At 46.4% G+C, this 17135-nt stretch overlaps 1 protein-coding gene and 1 long non-coding RNA gene across 2 annotated transcripts in view; one reads left to right on the top strand and one right to left on the bottom strand.

Moving 5' to 3' along the window:
• The window catches only part of LOC129382053 (uncharacterized), a 282775-nt gene that overhangs the window by 106390 nt on the left and 159250 nt on the right, over positions 1–17135 (top strand). The window lies entirely within an intron of this gene.
• On the bottom strand, positions 3864–6246 carry LOC126518381 (uncharacterized). Its single transcript, XM_050168243.3, has 7 exons — positions 6131–6246; positions 5823–5998; positions 5324–5383; positions 5198–5257; positions 5031–5135; positions 4862–4975; positions 3864–4019 (listed from the first exon to the last, which is right to left on the bottom strand). The coding sequence occupies exons 1-7, from the start codon at positions 6244–6246 to the stop codon at positions 3892–3894; spliced, it is 759 nt and encodes a 252-aa protein (XP_050024200.3). The 3' UTR covers positions 3864–3891.

Below are 17135 nucleotides of genomic sequence, written 5' to 3'. Positions count from 1 at the left end.
AAAGACAGGTAAGAGTAGCATTTTGCGTTAGCCTAAAAGAAAACGTCAACGTAAAGACATACGCTGCGGATATTTTATGCAAAATTTATTTAATCAGCATTGGCATTTGTGCAGCACCCTTTGGGAAATAAAGAGAAAGTTAGGTAAAGAGCCCAGGCAAACAATGGTAGTCGCGTACCGTAGCATGATCAGGCTTTTCATTAGGCTTACGGCTCCACTGGCAGCACTGTAATTTTTTTCATGCAACGCATACGCGGTACATAACTGTCTCCCGAGGCAAAATCTTTCTACAGCCAGAATAATGCTCAATCATAGAGAAAGAAAAAAAAGTTAAGAGCGGACACTCCCATACACCCCCAGCGGCCCAATCCACTCTAGCGCGCCTGGCGGTTGGTGAGAGCAACTGGCCTGCACTTCCGGTTTCGGTTTCACAGGCGCGAAATTTGGATTACCGCGCGTAACTGACATTAGGCTGTAGCGGAAGCTTGTCATTTCAGACCACTTTTCGTCGCCCAAATGGCAACGATTTTATTTGTCGTTTTGGTTTAGCGATTCCCTATTTTGTGTAGTTCAATTGTTGGTGTGAAGTGAGGTCGTGACGCAATTTTTATTTCTATTAAGGTATAAAAGATGGAGATAGAGGTAATCATAATTCACTACGGCTTTTCCATCGCGCTTGTCTTTATTTTAGTACAAGCGGTCATATGTATCAAAGAGACAGAGTTCCCACAATGTTTTTATTCCAAGGCAACATATAGGCTGAGCAGAGAAAAGCACAAAATGAGAAGAGCACCGTACAGAAATGCAAGGTGTAGAAATATACCTGCATCTTTGCTTACAAAGTTAACAAATATTGCAACAAATACACAGAAAACACAAATGTTGGCGGAAGCCGGCAAGCTGGTGAAGTATGGAGCGCTGATCAGCGCCCAGTGGGCAAGAATGCATGGAACAAACGCGGCGCACAAAAATGATGAAGGAAGGCGCAACTACACACAGCACTTAAGTCGCTAGTCACGACTGTGGTTAACCAAAATAATGCACAGAGAAAGAAAGATGGCGCAAAAACCACACGACGCAAGATATCAGAAAAGCAAAGATAGAGTGCGTAGTCTGTCCTTAAAAGCAGCTAGCCCAAAATGTAAAAAAAAAAAATTGCTGCTCGAACATTCGCTGGTTGCTCTCGAAAAGGTGATACTTTGGAGCTTGCCCATTACATGAAAAACAAACGTTCTGCTACAACAGTGGCTGGCATTTTTCCTCTTATGTGTCGCCTTCATGAAAAACTTAGAGCCTAAGTGATTTGCTACTGAGTGTTGCTGTTACATATTGGCAGCGTTCAAGGTGAAGGTGAAATACACTGCAGTCTTCACTTCTCCAAAATTCTGCACCTTAACTGGTGCTACAAGTGCGCTATTACGCGGCTAATAGCCGAAGTAAACCTCTTTACCACTATATGTACCACTATATGTTCCTTACCACTATATGTACTAACCGCTTTAACGCATTTCAACAAGTGCTTTTGTTATCAATGTATTACTTGAGCTAGAGAGATAAAGCGCACACAGTGACTAACTGACCCACAATAGCATGTAGAGTTTGCCAGCAGATGCTACAAATATACAGACAGTATACGAAATTTCTTTTCAAGGTCATGCAAATCCCTTCGAGCAAATACAGGTAGTGTCCCTACTCCTCATAGTGGGTGAAGAAAACAATGGATAAAACGAAGGAGCGCCTACTTCCCTTGAAGTCAATAGAAGGAAATAATGAAGTCTGCTATAACGAGTGATGACTTCGGCAAAGTGATTGCGGGACTGGGTTTAACGCCAATACCTTTGCGTAAAGCTGCCGCTAACTGCTAACCTTTGAACTTGTCTAGTTGTATTCCAGAGATTGAAGACCGGAACCTAACCTTATCCAAGTTTCGGTTCACGAAACGCACATGCCAGCATAAACGAACCCGGCAAAACATTTTGAGAAACTCCTTGCGACACCCAGCAGAGCAGAAATGAAAATTGCCAACGCTCGACAGATGGCGATACTGAACGTCGCACACTTTCGAGTGATGTGCGGTGGCCTCAATTATGGCAAGAAAGTGAGATTCAAGTTGTTGTACGTATGCAAAAGCTGCTTCCGATGGCACAGTCAGATTCCCAAAAAGTTTGCTAGGGACATGGTATGCTTTGAGCATTGTGAAATACTGGTGGGGACCCTTGATTGTCCCGCTGTCGTCTTTCAATAACTGTGGGCAACTGCAAGTTTCACCTGCGTTCCGAACAAAGTATTTGATCAGAAAGCCAGCTACATAATATGCAGCGGAGTCATCAATAACATGGGAGTGAATGTTAGTCGCAAGTTCGGAAAGATCGTCCAGAGCGGGAAAGTCGTCAGCATGTGGCTTTGCACACTCCTCATTATTCACAAGAGACTCACTGGTGAGGGAGAATGGCGAGAGCTCCTGAAGGAGGTCACATTCATCATCCTCGACATTTCCGTATTCTGACAGTTTGAACAGCTTTCTTATGCAGATGTGCTTCAGGCCACAGATAAATTGTGCTACATTCGGGTTGGTGTTGCTACCTTGTTTTTGCCTAATGTGGCCGAATATGTTCTCCAGGGGATCCTGTTGAAGTCGGCGTGTTAGAAGGTATTGAAAATTGTAATTTTTGGAGAGATCGTCCCACAGTTGACAAATGGCCTGAATTGTAATCTGCCAACCAACAATGGTTTGTGGTTGACGTCTGCCATCAAACTTCCATGATGCAATCCAAGGAAGCTGGCCTTGAAGGAAGTCAATCAGTTCCGGATTCTCTTTCATGATTGCATGGCGGAGCTTTTGCGAAGTTTTTTTTTTACTCGAGCTGTTCAGGGAATCGAAAATCCTGTCCATACGATCACAAAATTGTGCTGTAGCGATGGCTGAGGCAGGCAGCACGTTTGCATACACCAATGCCGTGATAGCAATGGATACCGATGCACTGAGGACCTGCGTTGCTCTGCTGACCTTCATATTGGCAAAAGGTTTCTGATGAACGTGTCGTTCAGTCAGCTTTGGAGCCAGTCGCAACCGCAACTCATGCGAAGATTGGTAAAGGCTTACAATGTGTGACCAGTCAACAATATCATCCCCTATGTACAACTTGTGCGCTTGGACATTATTGCGTGTTGTTTTAATTAAATGTGGTACATCAAAGATGAAATATACCCGCTCACCATCAACGTCAAAAAAAGGCTTTGCGGCAGTCACTCTTAGTTGGTTAGCGAGACTGACATTAGAACTACCCTGGTCACATATTAATGCTTTCACTGTAATATGAATGCATCTAAGCTCCACAATGAGCGACAACAGCAGGTTATGCATAACAGATGATGGTGTTGATGTGTGCCCTATAGTAAAAGCAACCGGTTGAACCCACTTCTTCGAAACACCAGCAAGGAGAACAACCATTGCTCGGTCAGCAATGGTTGAAGTGCGGTGAGCGCCATCATCTGTGAAACCATGGACAACGTCCCGTGCAACATCTAATGCAAATTTTTTTTCAGTGCTATCTCGTCAAAAACTAAAGCACACACTCGGTCACGTTCATTCCAAGCTTGAGTATTTGTGGCAATGGAAGAAATGATTCCAGGAATCGTGCCTGGAGTCATCTTTACATTGGCTAGCCACCTTCTTAATGAACGCCGGGAGGGCAAAGAAAAATATGGAGCCAGAAATCGGTATGCTCGCGGGCCACGGAACTTTAGGTGAAGAGCGAATTTCTTCAACCAAACGGGAAACCGCTTGCCTTTGCCTTTTGGCCTCAAGCGAACATGTGTCGAAAGAAGTTTAAAAACCTCCTCGGTGACGTATGGTCGGATAATGCCAAGAGCCTTTGTAGTCGATGACGGTTACTTGTGAGGCTGTCTCAGCAGTCTTTTGATAGTTTTCCGCTGTGCTGCTACTTTGGCTTGGAGACGTTTGATGGTTTGCTTGTACATTTTTGATGCACAACTTGTCGTTGGCACGCAGGAAAGCTCTGCAATGAACAAAAGAAATCAATGTAAAAGCGAACAGCAAATAATTCCGCACAAGCATTGTCCTCGATTTTTCAAACCCAAGATACCAAGATGCCCAACTTCCCCCCCCCCAACACCCCATTCCACAAAACTTCATAAACCGAGATTTATCATGTAGTCATGGGAAAATAGAAGCCTAAATTATACACATCCTAATTTCAAGCTATGCAGGCAATACAAAGAATGATTTAATAGCTCCTTAATAGTCTGCACTGCTTCCAAAGGAGCCCATTTATGTTGCAGGTTCCTAATGCACTTCCATTCTGCTTCCAGCAGAAGTTTTTGTTGGGCTAGTTGGTGCATGTTACTGATGTACTAAAGCGCTAAAGAGACGACTCAAGAAGAGACACGGACGAGCGCGGCATTTGGAAGGATCAGTAGACAGAACCGTGCTGTGTGCTTACAGACTGTGTCAGATGTACAATCGTAGAGCCATGCGCGATAATTTCATAACGATGCGAATGCAGGTGTGCGTAAGCTTCCCTCAGCTGGCGGTGGCAATTTGGTGGTCGATTAAACGATTAATTTTTCCTTTGAATTTCCAAACTCTTATTCCTTAAGTAACCACTAAATTGTGGCACACATATTCTCTTTCTTGTGGAGTCACGCAGAACAATTGGAAAAGAAATGTTCCATCGTTCCTGTTGTGACAGAATGACACTAAAAAAATTAAAAGCATCATTGAGAGCTCATTCTAACAATTTGTTGTTGCACCCACAGTGTCCTTTTGAGGACAGTTTGCTTAGAATGTTCTGAACATAAAGTATCACGTGAAAGACAGCTACAATAAAGGCGTAGTTACCATTTGCAGTAGGGCACTCATTCATGGAGCTGTTGGCAGACACATCTTCTAGGGTGTCCTGTGAAGCTTGTTCAGCGCCTCGGACACTGCTGTCGGAAGAAAGTTGCAAGGTGCCTGCGGAAATCTCTGTATCAATACAATCTGTCGCAGAAATCAACATCAAACTCACCGATCACAGAAGTTCCTTCTGTCACAACTGAACGATTGGTCAAGGTTTCCTCCAGCAGGCCGAGATCAGCAGATGCTCCTTTGCCAGCTACAAGGGAGTCGCCAACTGCAGAGGTTTGGTAAGCAGTCAATTTCGCACAAAAAAAGCAATCTCAGCGCTGAACTCACCCTGCTCATCAGGGCACCTCAATGTGTGGGGGTCGCTGTTCGAAGCCTCTTCCGCAGATCCTGAAGAAACGAAACACCAACGATTTGTCAGTAACATGTTTAAAAAAGAAACAACCTCATCCTCACCTTGTAGTGCAGCTTCTGCAGTCATGTGGCAGTCACTAGTAGAAGCGACGCTCAAAGAACCTGCATATATGTGTAGTTGGTACAAGTTGCAAAGCTTGTAGCATAGGAAAAATTAAACAGCACTTCCAAGCGTATTGCTTGGCAGGTGAAAAAAAGAGTAGAGAAGCAACCAACTGAGAAGCAAGCAATTATGATCTGTGGAATTATCAATAGTGCAACGTTACATTGGTGTGAGGTATATGTACAAGTACACGCATACTTCAAGTAAACGTGCAATAGACCTTAGAGGTCTTTCAAAACAAGTTAGACAGGCCAACAGCATTAAATATGGCAAATGTCTAGCTGCAAGGAAGGTAATAGCCCACAATTCAGAGAATTTAGGAGTTTCGAAGAGATACTGCTCCCACAGCGAGGTTCGTCCATCGGCTGCAAACACCTTCGAAATTATTTGTCGCCACTGCTTCTATTGCATAGAATCGAGTTTTTGTCAACTACTTACAAGGTGCAACTGGGTGCACACTCGGCACAGCCATTTTTGTAAGCCTTGTATGCCCAGGGTCCATGAAACTTTCAGCAGTGAAATGGTCGCTGCAAATTCTGTAGGTTGCGTACAATACGCTGCCCGGCTTACTCAGAAGATCGTCTCTTCCAGCGTACTGCATCCATGCTGTCATCCTGCATTGGCAATGAACTATCAGCGGAAAGCGGAACTACTTGAATAGTGATTTTTTTTTATTGTGCCCCTTACTGAGTAAGGACAAACAGTCAGCGTGAAGACATGCAAACCATACAGGAGCTTTAACGCACCTGCCGTCCCGTGGTATGCGGAAGAAACTCGTTCCTGGCTTCTTCTGGGTTTTGCCGTTGTTGAAGCACCACGACACACAGCAGTAGCTGCCGTAACTTGGACCGCCGGACGGCATGGCACAGCACGCTCTGAAAATGTCAATAAGTGCACGCTTCGTTAATTACCAAAAACATATGTAGAAGTAATATGTTTGAATGAATAGCGAACCGATGCACAATATGAAACCACCGACACGTTCTGACCTCTGACCCATAAAAGTCAGACATACAAGAATACATGTTAAGACCACATACAGAGGTGTCCAAAAGTTCCCAGGCCGTCATCCTATGTAATCCCATGGCATCGCGACTTGTGAACTTTTGAACACCCCTGTACATCATATGTAATCTCATGGCATCGCGGCCTGTGAACTTTTGAACACCCCTGTATGTACTCAGTATAGGGAGTGCATTGGGAGGCAAAATAGCCGTTCACATAAGCGTTGTAAAGATCATTTCAAAACGTCCAAATACGAGGCCTTTGTTCAAATGTACGCCACGCCACGCCTACGCGACAATACGTTGTGCAATGTATTCCACCACGAAAAAATAATAAGGAACCGAAAGTTACATGAATGCGCAGTACTTCCCAACACGGCCACCGCAATAAGTACATGCAGTAGTCATTGGGAAATTTTCCCCATCGTTACTTTTCTGTATAAACAATCCGCACGGACGTATACACCACCGTCCGTCCGTGCGCCGTAGATACACAGCTCACTGAAGTACAAAACGCAATAAGCTACGCTCGCTGTTTATGTCACATGCGATTGTTTTCAAGCAATATTACTAAAATATTCAGGAGCCCTTACTCTATACGGGAAACGAGCAAGCAAAGCTTGGCTACAGCGCGCCTAACGTCTTGCTTTTCTTTATTTAGGTAGCGCCCGTCCCCGGAACGCCGTTTTGCAGTCTGAATCGGCGTGGCGTCTATTATGTTCTTTCCAGCGTTTGTCAGCCTCTAGAACGAGCCAACGAATGCACCGTCAACCGTCACGCGGTCATATAAGCGCAGGTTAGGAATTCAATTTTCTCGGAACCGGAATTTTCCTGAAATGCGCAATTCCCGATATTGACCTTGAGCGTTTTTGAACACTAACTATTCGCCGAAATGAAACGCCGATACCGCGGTTATCGCAAACAGCGCTAAGAACGGTTTACCCTCGCAAACCGAGACGCAGCGTCTCGATGGCGTCTGACAAGCTGCGAGTCGCAGCGCAGTGCACAGCCGTGAACCGGTGCAAGTTAATGGCAACTTCGCGTCGTTTGATTATTTGCACGGAACGCAACCAACAAAGATTATGCCGTTCTCGGTGGGGAAAGGAAGAAAGTACAGCTAGTACAGCCCTCTTGCTACGCGTTTCTTGAGGGGGCATGCTTTTCGCATTGTGCGCGTCTAGCCGCCTCATATAGAGCCGCAAACTGCTTTTTTTAGCGAACCTCATCGCGCTCACAAGTCAATTACTCCAAGCTTCGCTTAAGAACGTGACTCACCTTTCTCACACACAAGAACACCGCCGCAGCCGACGCTCACGAGACGTTAGACGTTCCCGCTGGCACGCCGCTGGTGTCGTTGATTTCTGCTCGATGGACGAATGGTGATTGGTGTTGATGGCAGTACGGATGAAGAACAAAAAGCACGGTTCGTGTCTTGGATAAATTCTGTTTTTATGCATAAGAAACACGCGAAATTTGGGCGTATAATTATTATTTTGTAAAACGATTGAGCAGAATTCACAACATTTCCTTTTTTTGCGCCTGCGTCCTCTGGCGTTTGGTGAGAGCACTAGTTCGTTACGTTGCCGTGACGTAGTTCCTGAGGCCAGATTTCTCGGAGTGTCCGCTCTTAGTCTTTTTCTTTCTCTATGGCTCAATTCTGTTGCCTGATTTCAGACTGTATCTGTATGTGCCCCGGGTACCTTTCATAAATTCGAGGCTGACAATACTTCACAATAATTCAGTTTTGTTGTTGTTGTGTGTGGCAAAGCCAGTGTCAAGTAGACACCATTTATTATTTCATTTGCTAATCTGTTTTGTTTACATCAAGTATGATGTATTACATGTGATGTACTTTATATTGTACTTTTCGTTCATACCACAGTTGTAAGCGTGCCTACGGGTCAATAAATTTCCTTGTCAGCATACTGTTGAAAACCACGTTTCTCTGACGTCACAGCATGTATGAAAGCTTGCCGAATCTGAACTGCAGTCTCGGCCGATCGCTTTCGGCCGTATAACTTTCCGTGCGAGCTCGTCGTAAAACGTGGTAAGAGCGCCGCGAACGGCAGAAGTCGTGGCACTGGCATGTGAAGCCGACGACGGGACGAAGGCACTCACGTTGCTTTCAGTGATTTCGCACTGATGGTTTTGAGGGCTTACGTACCCGAAAACGCAGTTTCGTGTCTGCGCATCTGAGGAAGGCCGTCACGTGTACGAGCCAGGCCACATTCCGGGCACCAGGTAAAATATGAAGTCGAAAATTAGTGCAAATTGCGATGCAAATGCACCCCGCCAGCAGAGCTCACCCTGGTAAGCTAATACATGGAGCCCCAGCATTTATATTCCACATGGTATTTTGCTGTGCATAATAACGTTGTCGCATACTTAATCATGTAAATAGGGGAAGGGGACAAAACATTCGCCGACGACGTATCAAAAATGTACAACATACAATCCCCTGGTTATGTAGCCATGAGGCTCCTGTGTATGTGCTCCACGGACCAACGGGCATCTGCCGCTATTCGGCAAACCTTTTTTAAGTCAACTTGGGTCACCAAGCATCACAACCTCACAACTACGCGGTGGCATTCACGTAACGCGATTTTCCTTGCAAATGAGGGTCGACATTAACAGTAATTTTTTTTCTTTCGGCTCTGAAGAAGCGCGCTCTTACCAAATTGAACCTTTAACATCCCGTTTCTGATATTTAAGGGCTTTGCGTAAGATACATTGAGCTAAGAAGCTTTCGCTGCTTCCGAAGTGGTTCAAGAAGACAGTTCTAATTTTCTCGTTCTTCATACCATAACGAAGTATTGGTCACAAGACTGCGTAGGTTACCAGAGTGGTTGCATGGGTATGAGCGATAACACGTAGGATTGTGCGTCTAATATTTTCCTACAATAGCAGTAGAATGCACATCTCGTACCTTCGCATAGATAGTTGGATCGAACTGCGTATAACGCAGGCATAGCAGCTCTTTGTTCAATCCGTATACGCATGCTTCTCTCCTTGCGGCGCCATCTACAGCCTAACACCTCTATAACAACTGTCTCTAGAATTGAATGATTTGTATAATGAAGGAATAACTCCGTCCCTGCTCTTGTGTGAGCTGTGCACTGCTCGACCTTTACAGTGAAGCGACAGGTATAACTAATTATTCCGGAGGCCCTAAGCACTCCGTTATAAAGGCGTTAGACTGCATTACACTTCTTTGACATGACTGGCACGTCTACGGCACGTTTCACATAGCACGAGCTGGAGCACTTGTGTGCGCTCTAGCTTCCGTTCGGCCGCTAGAATTCATGACGTTCTTCCTTGCGTGGAGAGCGCCGAGCGTCTAAGTTTGTCCCATTCTCACTTCGTGGCAGCTAACGCATCGGGTCGCGGTCTTAAACTGCAATCCCGCTCTTCCGACTCGGCGCTCATTACCCAGTCAGTCCCTCGTAGCAAAACGCTACGAAGCCGCTGCGAGACGTCGCACCGCCTTCTGGTTCGGTACCGGTTGTACCGTTTCCTTGTGCAGTAAAAAATTCACCCGCGGTTACGGTACCCCTCAATGCGAAATCTATGCGTGCTTGCATTTTGCAGTGTATTGGCTGATGCGGACAATCTGTCTCGTGCGGTAAATTACAAACGGAGAGAAACGTTGGGCGACTATCTCGCTAATCAGGAGATTGCAAGAGGTAGCGCGTGGGTGACGCTAAGGCGCGATTCTCAGCAGCCGCAGATATAGACTTCCACTCATGAAGCGCTTTGTTTTCAAGTATTGTATCGGTGGACGCGGTCTCCACATGCCATGGGTGATCAGACGATAGTGGGCTATATAGTATTGATGTCGTAGCGGTCGTCGCTGCCGAGCCCGTCTTGCGCGGCATACGATTTTCTTCTCACGCTTTAGCCATACCCTCCTACTTCGCTTTCAGCCTCATGGATGCCACTGCTTTCTTGGCCTCATCCCTGTCTTCGCTATCGCCGTCTTTCATGCCTTGCTGCGCTTAGCGTTAACTCTTTTATCCTTCGCTGTGCTCGTTCCCTCAGTTACGCCGACGCCGACGCCGACGTTGAACGCAGGAACGGGCACCTAGTTAGGGACAAAGAAACGAGAGGTGCGTCCTCCTCTTTTGTTTCATGAGCTGCTTCGCCGATCGCACATTTGTCGGTAAGTCCCATTCGCCGTTCGTTGTAATTATGTTTACCTTTGTAGTGTTTTACAATTCTTAATATCTTAGAAACTAGCCCCAATCTTCAGTCATGATCCATTTCACACATTTTGCGCGCCGATAGCGTCGTTGGCGGGAAGTGTTAACAGGCAGGTGCATTTGCATTCGCCGTGAATGCAAAGCAAACCATTGTGTGCTGCACGCAACTAGAGTTGGGAAGAACGGCGAAAGAGAATATACCCTAAAAGAATAAAATCACTAAAGGGGCTGACAGATGGAATAGCACACTTTGGCATAAAGCTTGTAAACCGGGATAAGGTGCCTCAGAAAGGCTGGCCAACATTTCGATAGGAGGACCTAGCTTCGTCAAAGGCCGTCTCGTCGTCCTCGGCATGTTAGTTTAACGGGTTATTGCAGTGACGTCACGTGCGGGTGTTGGTTATCAAGGGAGCGACTTCAGAGGTAATGAGTCGCCTGACGTCTGTGAGTTTCATTCACAAGACGAGGGACAAGAGCGGGAGAGTGGGAAGGCGGGGAGAAAAGAAAAGAAATAAAAGAGAAAAAAAAAACGGATGACCTCAAGACGAAAAAAATATAAAGAAAGGAGGGGGCATGGGAGGGCATTGGGGAAGCGAGAGGTTAGGGAGCATTCAGGGATGTCATTGGCAGCATGTTTTTATGGCATTAGAAGAGCCGGATCTCAAGTGAAGACGCTAAAACGATGGTGGACGAAGAAGGAATACACACACACACACACACATGGTGCCACTTCCAACAATGTTTAATCAGGAAAAAAACGCCACTAATTTATTTTAGGAGCGCAATCACAGTTTCACAGTGCGCATTCGCGCTCAGGTAAAGCAGTTCCTTGCGTGATAGTGATATGGATGCAACACTTACGCAGTTATCACCTGCTTCAATGGTTCTTTTGGCCTCAATTATTAATAGAACCCATTTGTCATGGCTTCTGGCAACCACAGCGCAGGCGTGGAAGTCTGGCTTACATTTGCAATTTCTGCAATGAATTGCCAGGTGGCCCTCCCTCCCGTTGTTGACTTTGTTATTGTGTTGCCTCAGCCTGTCATTCCGGCACTGCTCTGTTTGGCCCACGTACTTTCTACCACAATCTAAAGGAATCTCATAAACGACTCCTGCCTGACAATCTACGTATTTGTTGTGTTTTGTGACACAGACCGGCGCCTTGCGAGATAAACGGTTTCAGATTTAAGTGCTGAAATTCTCATATCTGAAAAATCTGAAATTCTCATATCATCAACCAAGACACAAAACACATTATACCACCAGCTAACCTTAATTCTTAACTTCACCTACTCTTCTATTTCGAAATTTTTTTCCTGCCTACTACTTAATTTAATATACCCTTTCATGTTTTTACGTTTATATGAACTGTCCGACCCCCCTTTTCCCATGTACACTTGCCCCCGTCCGCTTCCGCGCACGTCACCCTCCTATTTGTTATTGCGGTTTCGGTTCCCCCCTCTTTTTCCCTGTTTTTTATAATTTTATATATATTTTTTGAAACACCCTCTCCAAGACATTCCGAAGTCCTAGACCGCAATATGCCTTTTTCGGCGCCTCAGCCCAGGGTATCGCCATTTCTGGATATTGCCGTAACGACACCTACGTTAAGCGACTAGGGCTAATGCCCCTTGAAGGACCATGCCACTGCATTTCAGTCACCCCATACATTGCACCGCAGACTCCTTGTAGCCATCTCAACTACTTCAACATTACTCGACGTATTGCTGCTATGCTTCTCAAGTCACTTTTTCAACTCATAGGTTTTTTTGGGGGGGAGGGGGTCTTTTGTGTTACTCGCGCACTGACCGACTGACCGGCTCTTCTAATGCCAGAAAAACATGCCGCCAACGACACCCCTGAATGCTCCCTAACCTCTCGCTTCCCCAACGCCCTCCCATGCCCCTCCTTTCTTCATATTTTTTTTCGGCTTGGTGTCACCCGGTGTTTTTTCTTTCTTTCTTTTCTTTTCTTTTCTCCCCGCCTTACCACTCTCCCGCTCTTGTCCCTTCGTTTTGGGAACGATGCTCACAGACGTCAGGCGACTCATTACCTCTGAAGTCTCTCCCTTTATAACCAACACCTGCACGTGACGTCACTGCACTAAGCCTTTAAAGCTAACTTGCCGAGGATGACGAGGCCGCGTAAAAGAATAGTGATGCACTAACAAGGCGGCGAAATGGAGAGTACTAGTGTGAGTGTTCGCCCTCGTGGACCAAGCTTCGGAACCATTACAGATGCATAGGCGAAGACAGCTAATTCCCATAGGACACGAAGCTCTTCCGCATTAACGGCTCCTTTAGTAATGTCAGAAGTTCTATACCATAGCAAATCAGCATCAGAGAGACTGAAACGCAAACTCTGAGCGCATGAATGCCACCGTCTATTCCTTTCTTAGCTTTTTTTTTTTCGCCACAGGAGATCTCTACGTGATGCGTGGGACCAAATGCAGTCACAATGCGCCAGAAAGCTTCTCGCTTTCACTGTATATCACGATGTGTCAGATCGGTGACCACAGCGCTTACAGTCGGTGCAAAACGCACCGGCGAGCATGCCCTTCGAGTATCGCGTTTCAGTTGCTGAGAACTATTCGCACTGTTACCTACAGAAGTCGTGCAAGCAGTCTTTTCTCCGTTAGGTCTGGTGAGGTTGCAATGAAAAACGACGATTATATGAACGGCTAAGCAGCTACAGTCGTGCTTCCGAAACTGTTCGTATACCAAAAAAAAATGCAACATGTTCGATCAAATTTGGTTTCACGCGGCAAATAGCAAAGCAAACAAAAAGAAACGGCGGATCAGATTAAATCGACATAGCTGGCGTCAGAGCCTGCGGACCCCTGCCCCGCCATGACATGCCATTTCATTCGTGACGCCACCGCATGAGCGCGCCACCGGTCCAAACTAATCCCGCGCCCAGTGCCTATTGCATGGTGGAGAACTGCGACCCGCGAAGACCATAATAACGCCGAAAGTGATTGTCTGACAATACGTCCCGAGTACGGGAGGCCAGATGCTTCTGTTTATGCTATTTGACTTGCACTATTTACAAAAGCAAATCATTCGGTTACGGAGTGACTGCCGCAAACGTATATATAGCTGAGCCGGACCGTGAACAATCTATACTACAGTTCTTACCAAGAACCAAACGCGGCCTTATTTGTAGTTTTCGCCTTTAGAAGAAAAAGGTATTAGGGCACACAGCGGAATATTCATGCGAAAGCATTATATGCCTCATAAGGCGAAAATCCCTCGTAGTCGGCGCGTGACCTAATCATCGTACCAAAAATGGCTGACGGCCGAAAGAGTAAAACACGCAAGAAATGCTTAGGTTGACGTCCTTCCTCAGGGCGGTTCCTGTGAACAAAGTAAATTACTGCCTTTGAAAAGAAAATTCTGTAAATTTTCGTCTGGGTGAGAATCGAACTAGGGCCTCCGTCATGGGACACGAGCATGCTTCTCCGACCCCACGGCGGCATCACCGTTCTGGTTTAAAAAGGTGTTCCTAGTGCGTCCGTCATTACGCTCATCACTACGCAGCCATCTTGCTGACTAAACGTGAGGCCTAGTGGACTCGTCGTTAGGCACGTGACGGCGCAGCCAATGACCAGGAGGCGGCGCCAAGTCACGAGTGCATAAAATGGAAAGCATCGTTTCCATCTGAGCTCCGCTGAGCGGTCCTTCGAGTGATGAACTCCTCGCGGGCAAGCGAGAGAGTTCAGACACTCGGCGCGTTTGGTGTGGCCTTACGGAGACGCAGAATGCAGGCGAGAGCTTGCGCGGACAAGAAACGCCCCGAACACAGATATCTCACCAATTGGGCTAGAGTGCTTTTGCATTCCCATCCGTAAGGCCACTGTCCACGATACACCCCAGAGAGACAAGAACTTGCCAAAGCTTTCCAAAAACTGGACAATCGGCCGCTTTCGGTGCAGGTGCTGCTGGAACACCGCCCCCATCGCCCGTCATCCCATAAAGCGGTGAAGACGCTTTTGTGCTTCTTAAGGACGACGCGCCTGTGCGTCCACCTGTGACTTTTATTGCAATTTATATAAGACCACAAGCGTCAGCGAACTCACCGCAATTTCCTTCTTTCCTTCCCTCCTCTCTCTCTCTGTTACCTTTGTTTTCCCCTTTTCCCATACCCCCGGTGTAGGGTAGCCAACCGCACGTTATTCTGGTTAACCTCCCTGCCTCCTACTTATCTCTTTCCCTCCCTCCACCCGTAAGGAATATTTAATGTCTCTGCCGATTTTTTTCGCTTGAACGTGGATGCCCCGCCTGTCAAATCTGCGAAATTATTTTTGTCGCCCCGAGGGAAGCGAGCGCCGGAGGGTGAAGGCACCTGGAGGTTGAGAAGATAATCACCGCGTTCATGCCCTTTCAGTTTGCGCTGTCCCGCCACAGTATTCCCTGGGAATGTACGCGGTGTTTGATTTCTTCTTGTCTATCTATATGCGCTTGCTTTGTAGCACAGAGCGCTTTGCACCGTCAATGTAGTGTCCGCGACCGCGTTGGAGCTCTTTCCGCTTATGCTTCGACGCCGCGGTGCTTGCTCGGCATATTTGCTGGGTATTCATACGCTTGCGCCTAAGTCGCCTTCTGAAAGTTAAACGTCAGTGTAACTTCTTCGCTTGGGTGGCCTTTCGCCCAATTCAGTCTAGTCTAGTGTTGCAGCATATCCACTGTAGGCCCGCTCAATAAACTGCTAAGGAAATGTTCATTCATTCGTCGTTCGTGACAGCTAGAGAGTTGCGATGCTGTCGATGAGACTCTGCGCTTCGGGTCGGCGCCTTTGCCAGAGCATAGTGGTCCAATCCCACTTCCTTGATCAAGTAGATGCCGTTCCCTGCCTTCACTTGCCTTCTGCTGGCCGTGTTCCTCCACAACAACCTAACCCTAGGCACTCCCTGGGCTCCAGTCAAGTTTTCTAGCAACGTCACCGACTTGTATCCACCTTTCTACAGTGCCTCCAGCCTCTGCCTACCCAGCGCGCTCGACCCGCTGGACCCTGGACACGTATTCGGAAGTTCTATCGACAACGTCATTCATCCAGCTACCTAGAAACGACCAGCAATCACGTACCGCAATCTTTTGGGTCGGTGGCTGTGCCACAGCACACTTATCAAATCCGGCTTTCTTCATCACCCCACTTAGTCAGCCGCACAAACTTTTTACTAAGAGATCCTGTAATAACTTCCTGATATAACTGATAAGCCCTTCATGTTTCGATTCCTGCTGCTACCGAATGCTGTCACCCAGTGTACAGACTTCGTTACTACTTGCTCGGGACATCGAAATAAACCCTAAACCTGACAAGTTGGACAATGCTCTTGATGAATCGAAAAAGCTGTCTGCTGGCCTGAGAACACCAATCAATGAATTAATTGCAAGAGATCAAGGGACGCGCGGTTTCCGCAGAGACAGCGATATCAGACTTCAACACTCGCTCCACCGATATGTAAGAACACTGCCGGGCTCTGCCCATAATTCAGACCGAGATTAAGACACTTCAGTCTACCGCTAAGCACACAGAGTGTTTGGCTCATATAGAGCTTCGTCTTGACGATGCTGAAAAGGGCTCAGGCAGAAATAACCTAATTTTTTATAGTCTCCTTGATTAATACCCTTTGGAGCATTTGCCGAATCTGAAAAGGCTATCGTCGATAACTGCCTTCAGCGCAACCAACTAACTTTGTATCCTAAAGGTATCGAACACCCTCACAAACTCGGTCGTCATACCCCTGACCACCAACATCCTATCATTGCCAAATTCACATCATTCAAGACCAAATACCCTGTTCTTTCCAACGAGCCAAAATTTTATCAAAGAAACCCACTGTATGATTGGCAAAGATTATGCTCGCCGTGTTCAAGACATTCATGAACAATTCGTTGCCTTTACAATAGAAAATTCCAAGATTTTTGCTCTGGTATACGTCGCTGCGTATTGCTCCCAAGCACTTTTTCTTTGACGAGACATCTAAAATCAATTAAAGAAATCGCATAGCATACATCAGTTCGTCGTCAGTCTCCGTAGTACCCATGTACCACTTGTCGTGCTAGAACCAACTCTCAAACTGCTCTTGGTTTTCGGTAATTTTTACAAACACACGGAGCTACCTTCGAAAACGAAAGCTTACATCTTATCTCGTATCATTATCTCACAGTAACATACTCGTGCTAGCTGAAATGTGGCTCAACATTACCATATGGAATTGCGAGGTTTTACGCGATTTACTGAATTTTTACCTTTTCCGCAATGACCGCGTCGGTTCTCGCAGGAAAGGTGTTTTAATTGCATCTGATCAGGAACTACCATTCTTAGTCGTTAATATCTCGTTGAAAACCGAGGTTTTGTGGCTCTTATTCCGCTCTGCGCCAATAACTACACTAACTGGTGCCTGCTATCGACCGCCTCAAGATAGTCTCGACTTCTCCCGCAAACTGAACAATGTTTTGGTTCGAACAACATCAAACTATCTCAACGCGCGAATTGGTGACTAAGCATTCATCTATTAGCTGGCACTATCTACCTCATGATTTGCT

Source organism: Dermacentor andersoni, chromosome 11 (assembly GCF_023375885.2).
Source record: "Dermacentor andersoni chromosome 11, qqDerAnde1_hic_scaffold, whole genome shotgun sequence".
NCBI lineage: Eukaryota > Metazoa > Arthropoda > Arachnida > Ixodida > Ixodidae > Dermacentor > Dermacentor andersoni.
Note: the sequence above shows the minus strand (reverse complement) of the source record. Positions and strands in the feature narration are given on the sequence as shown.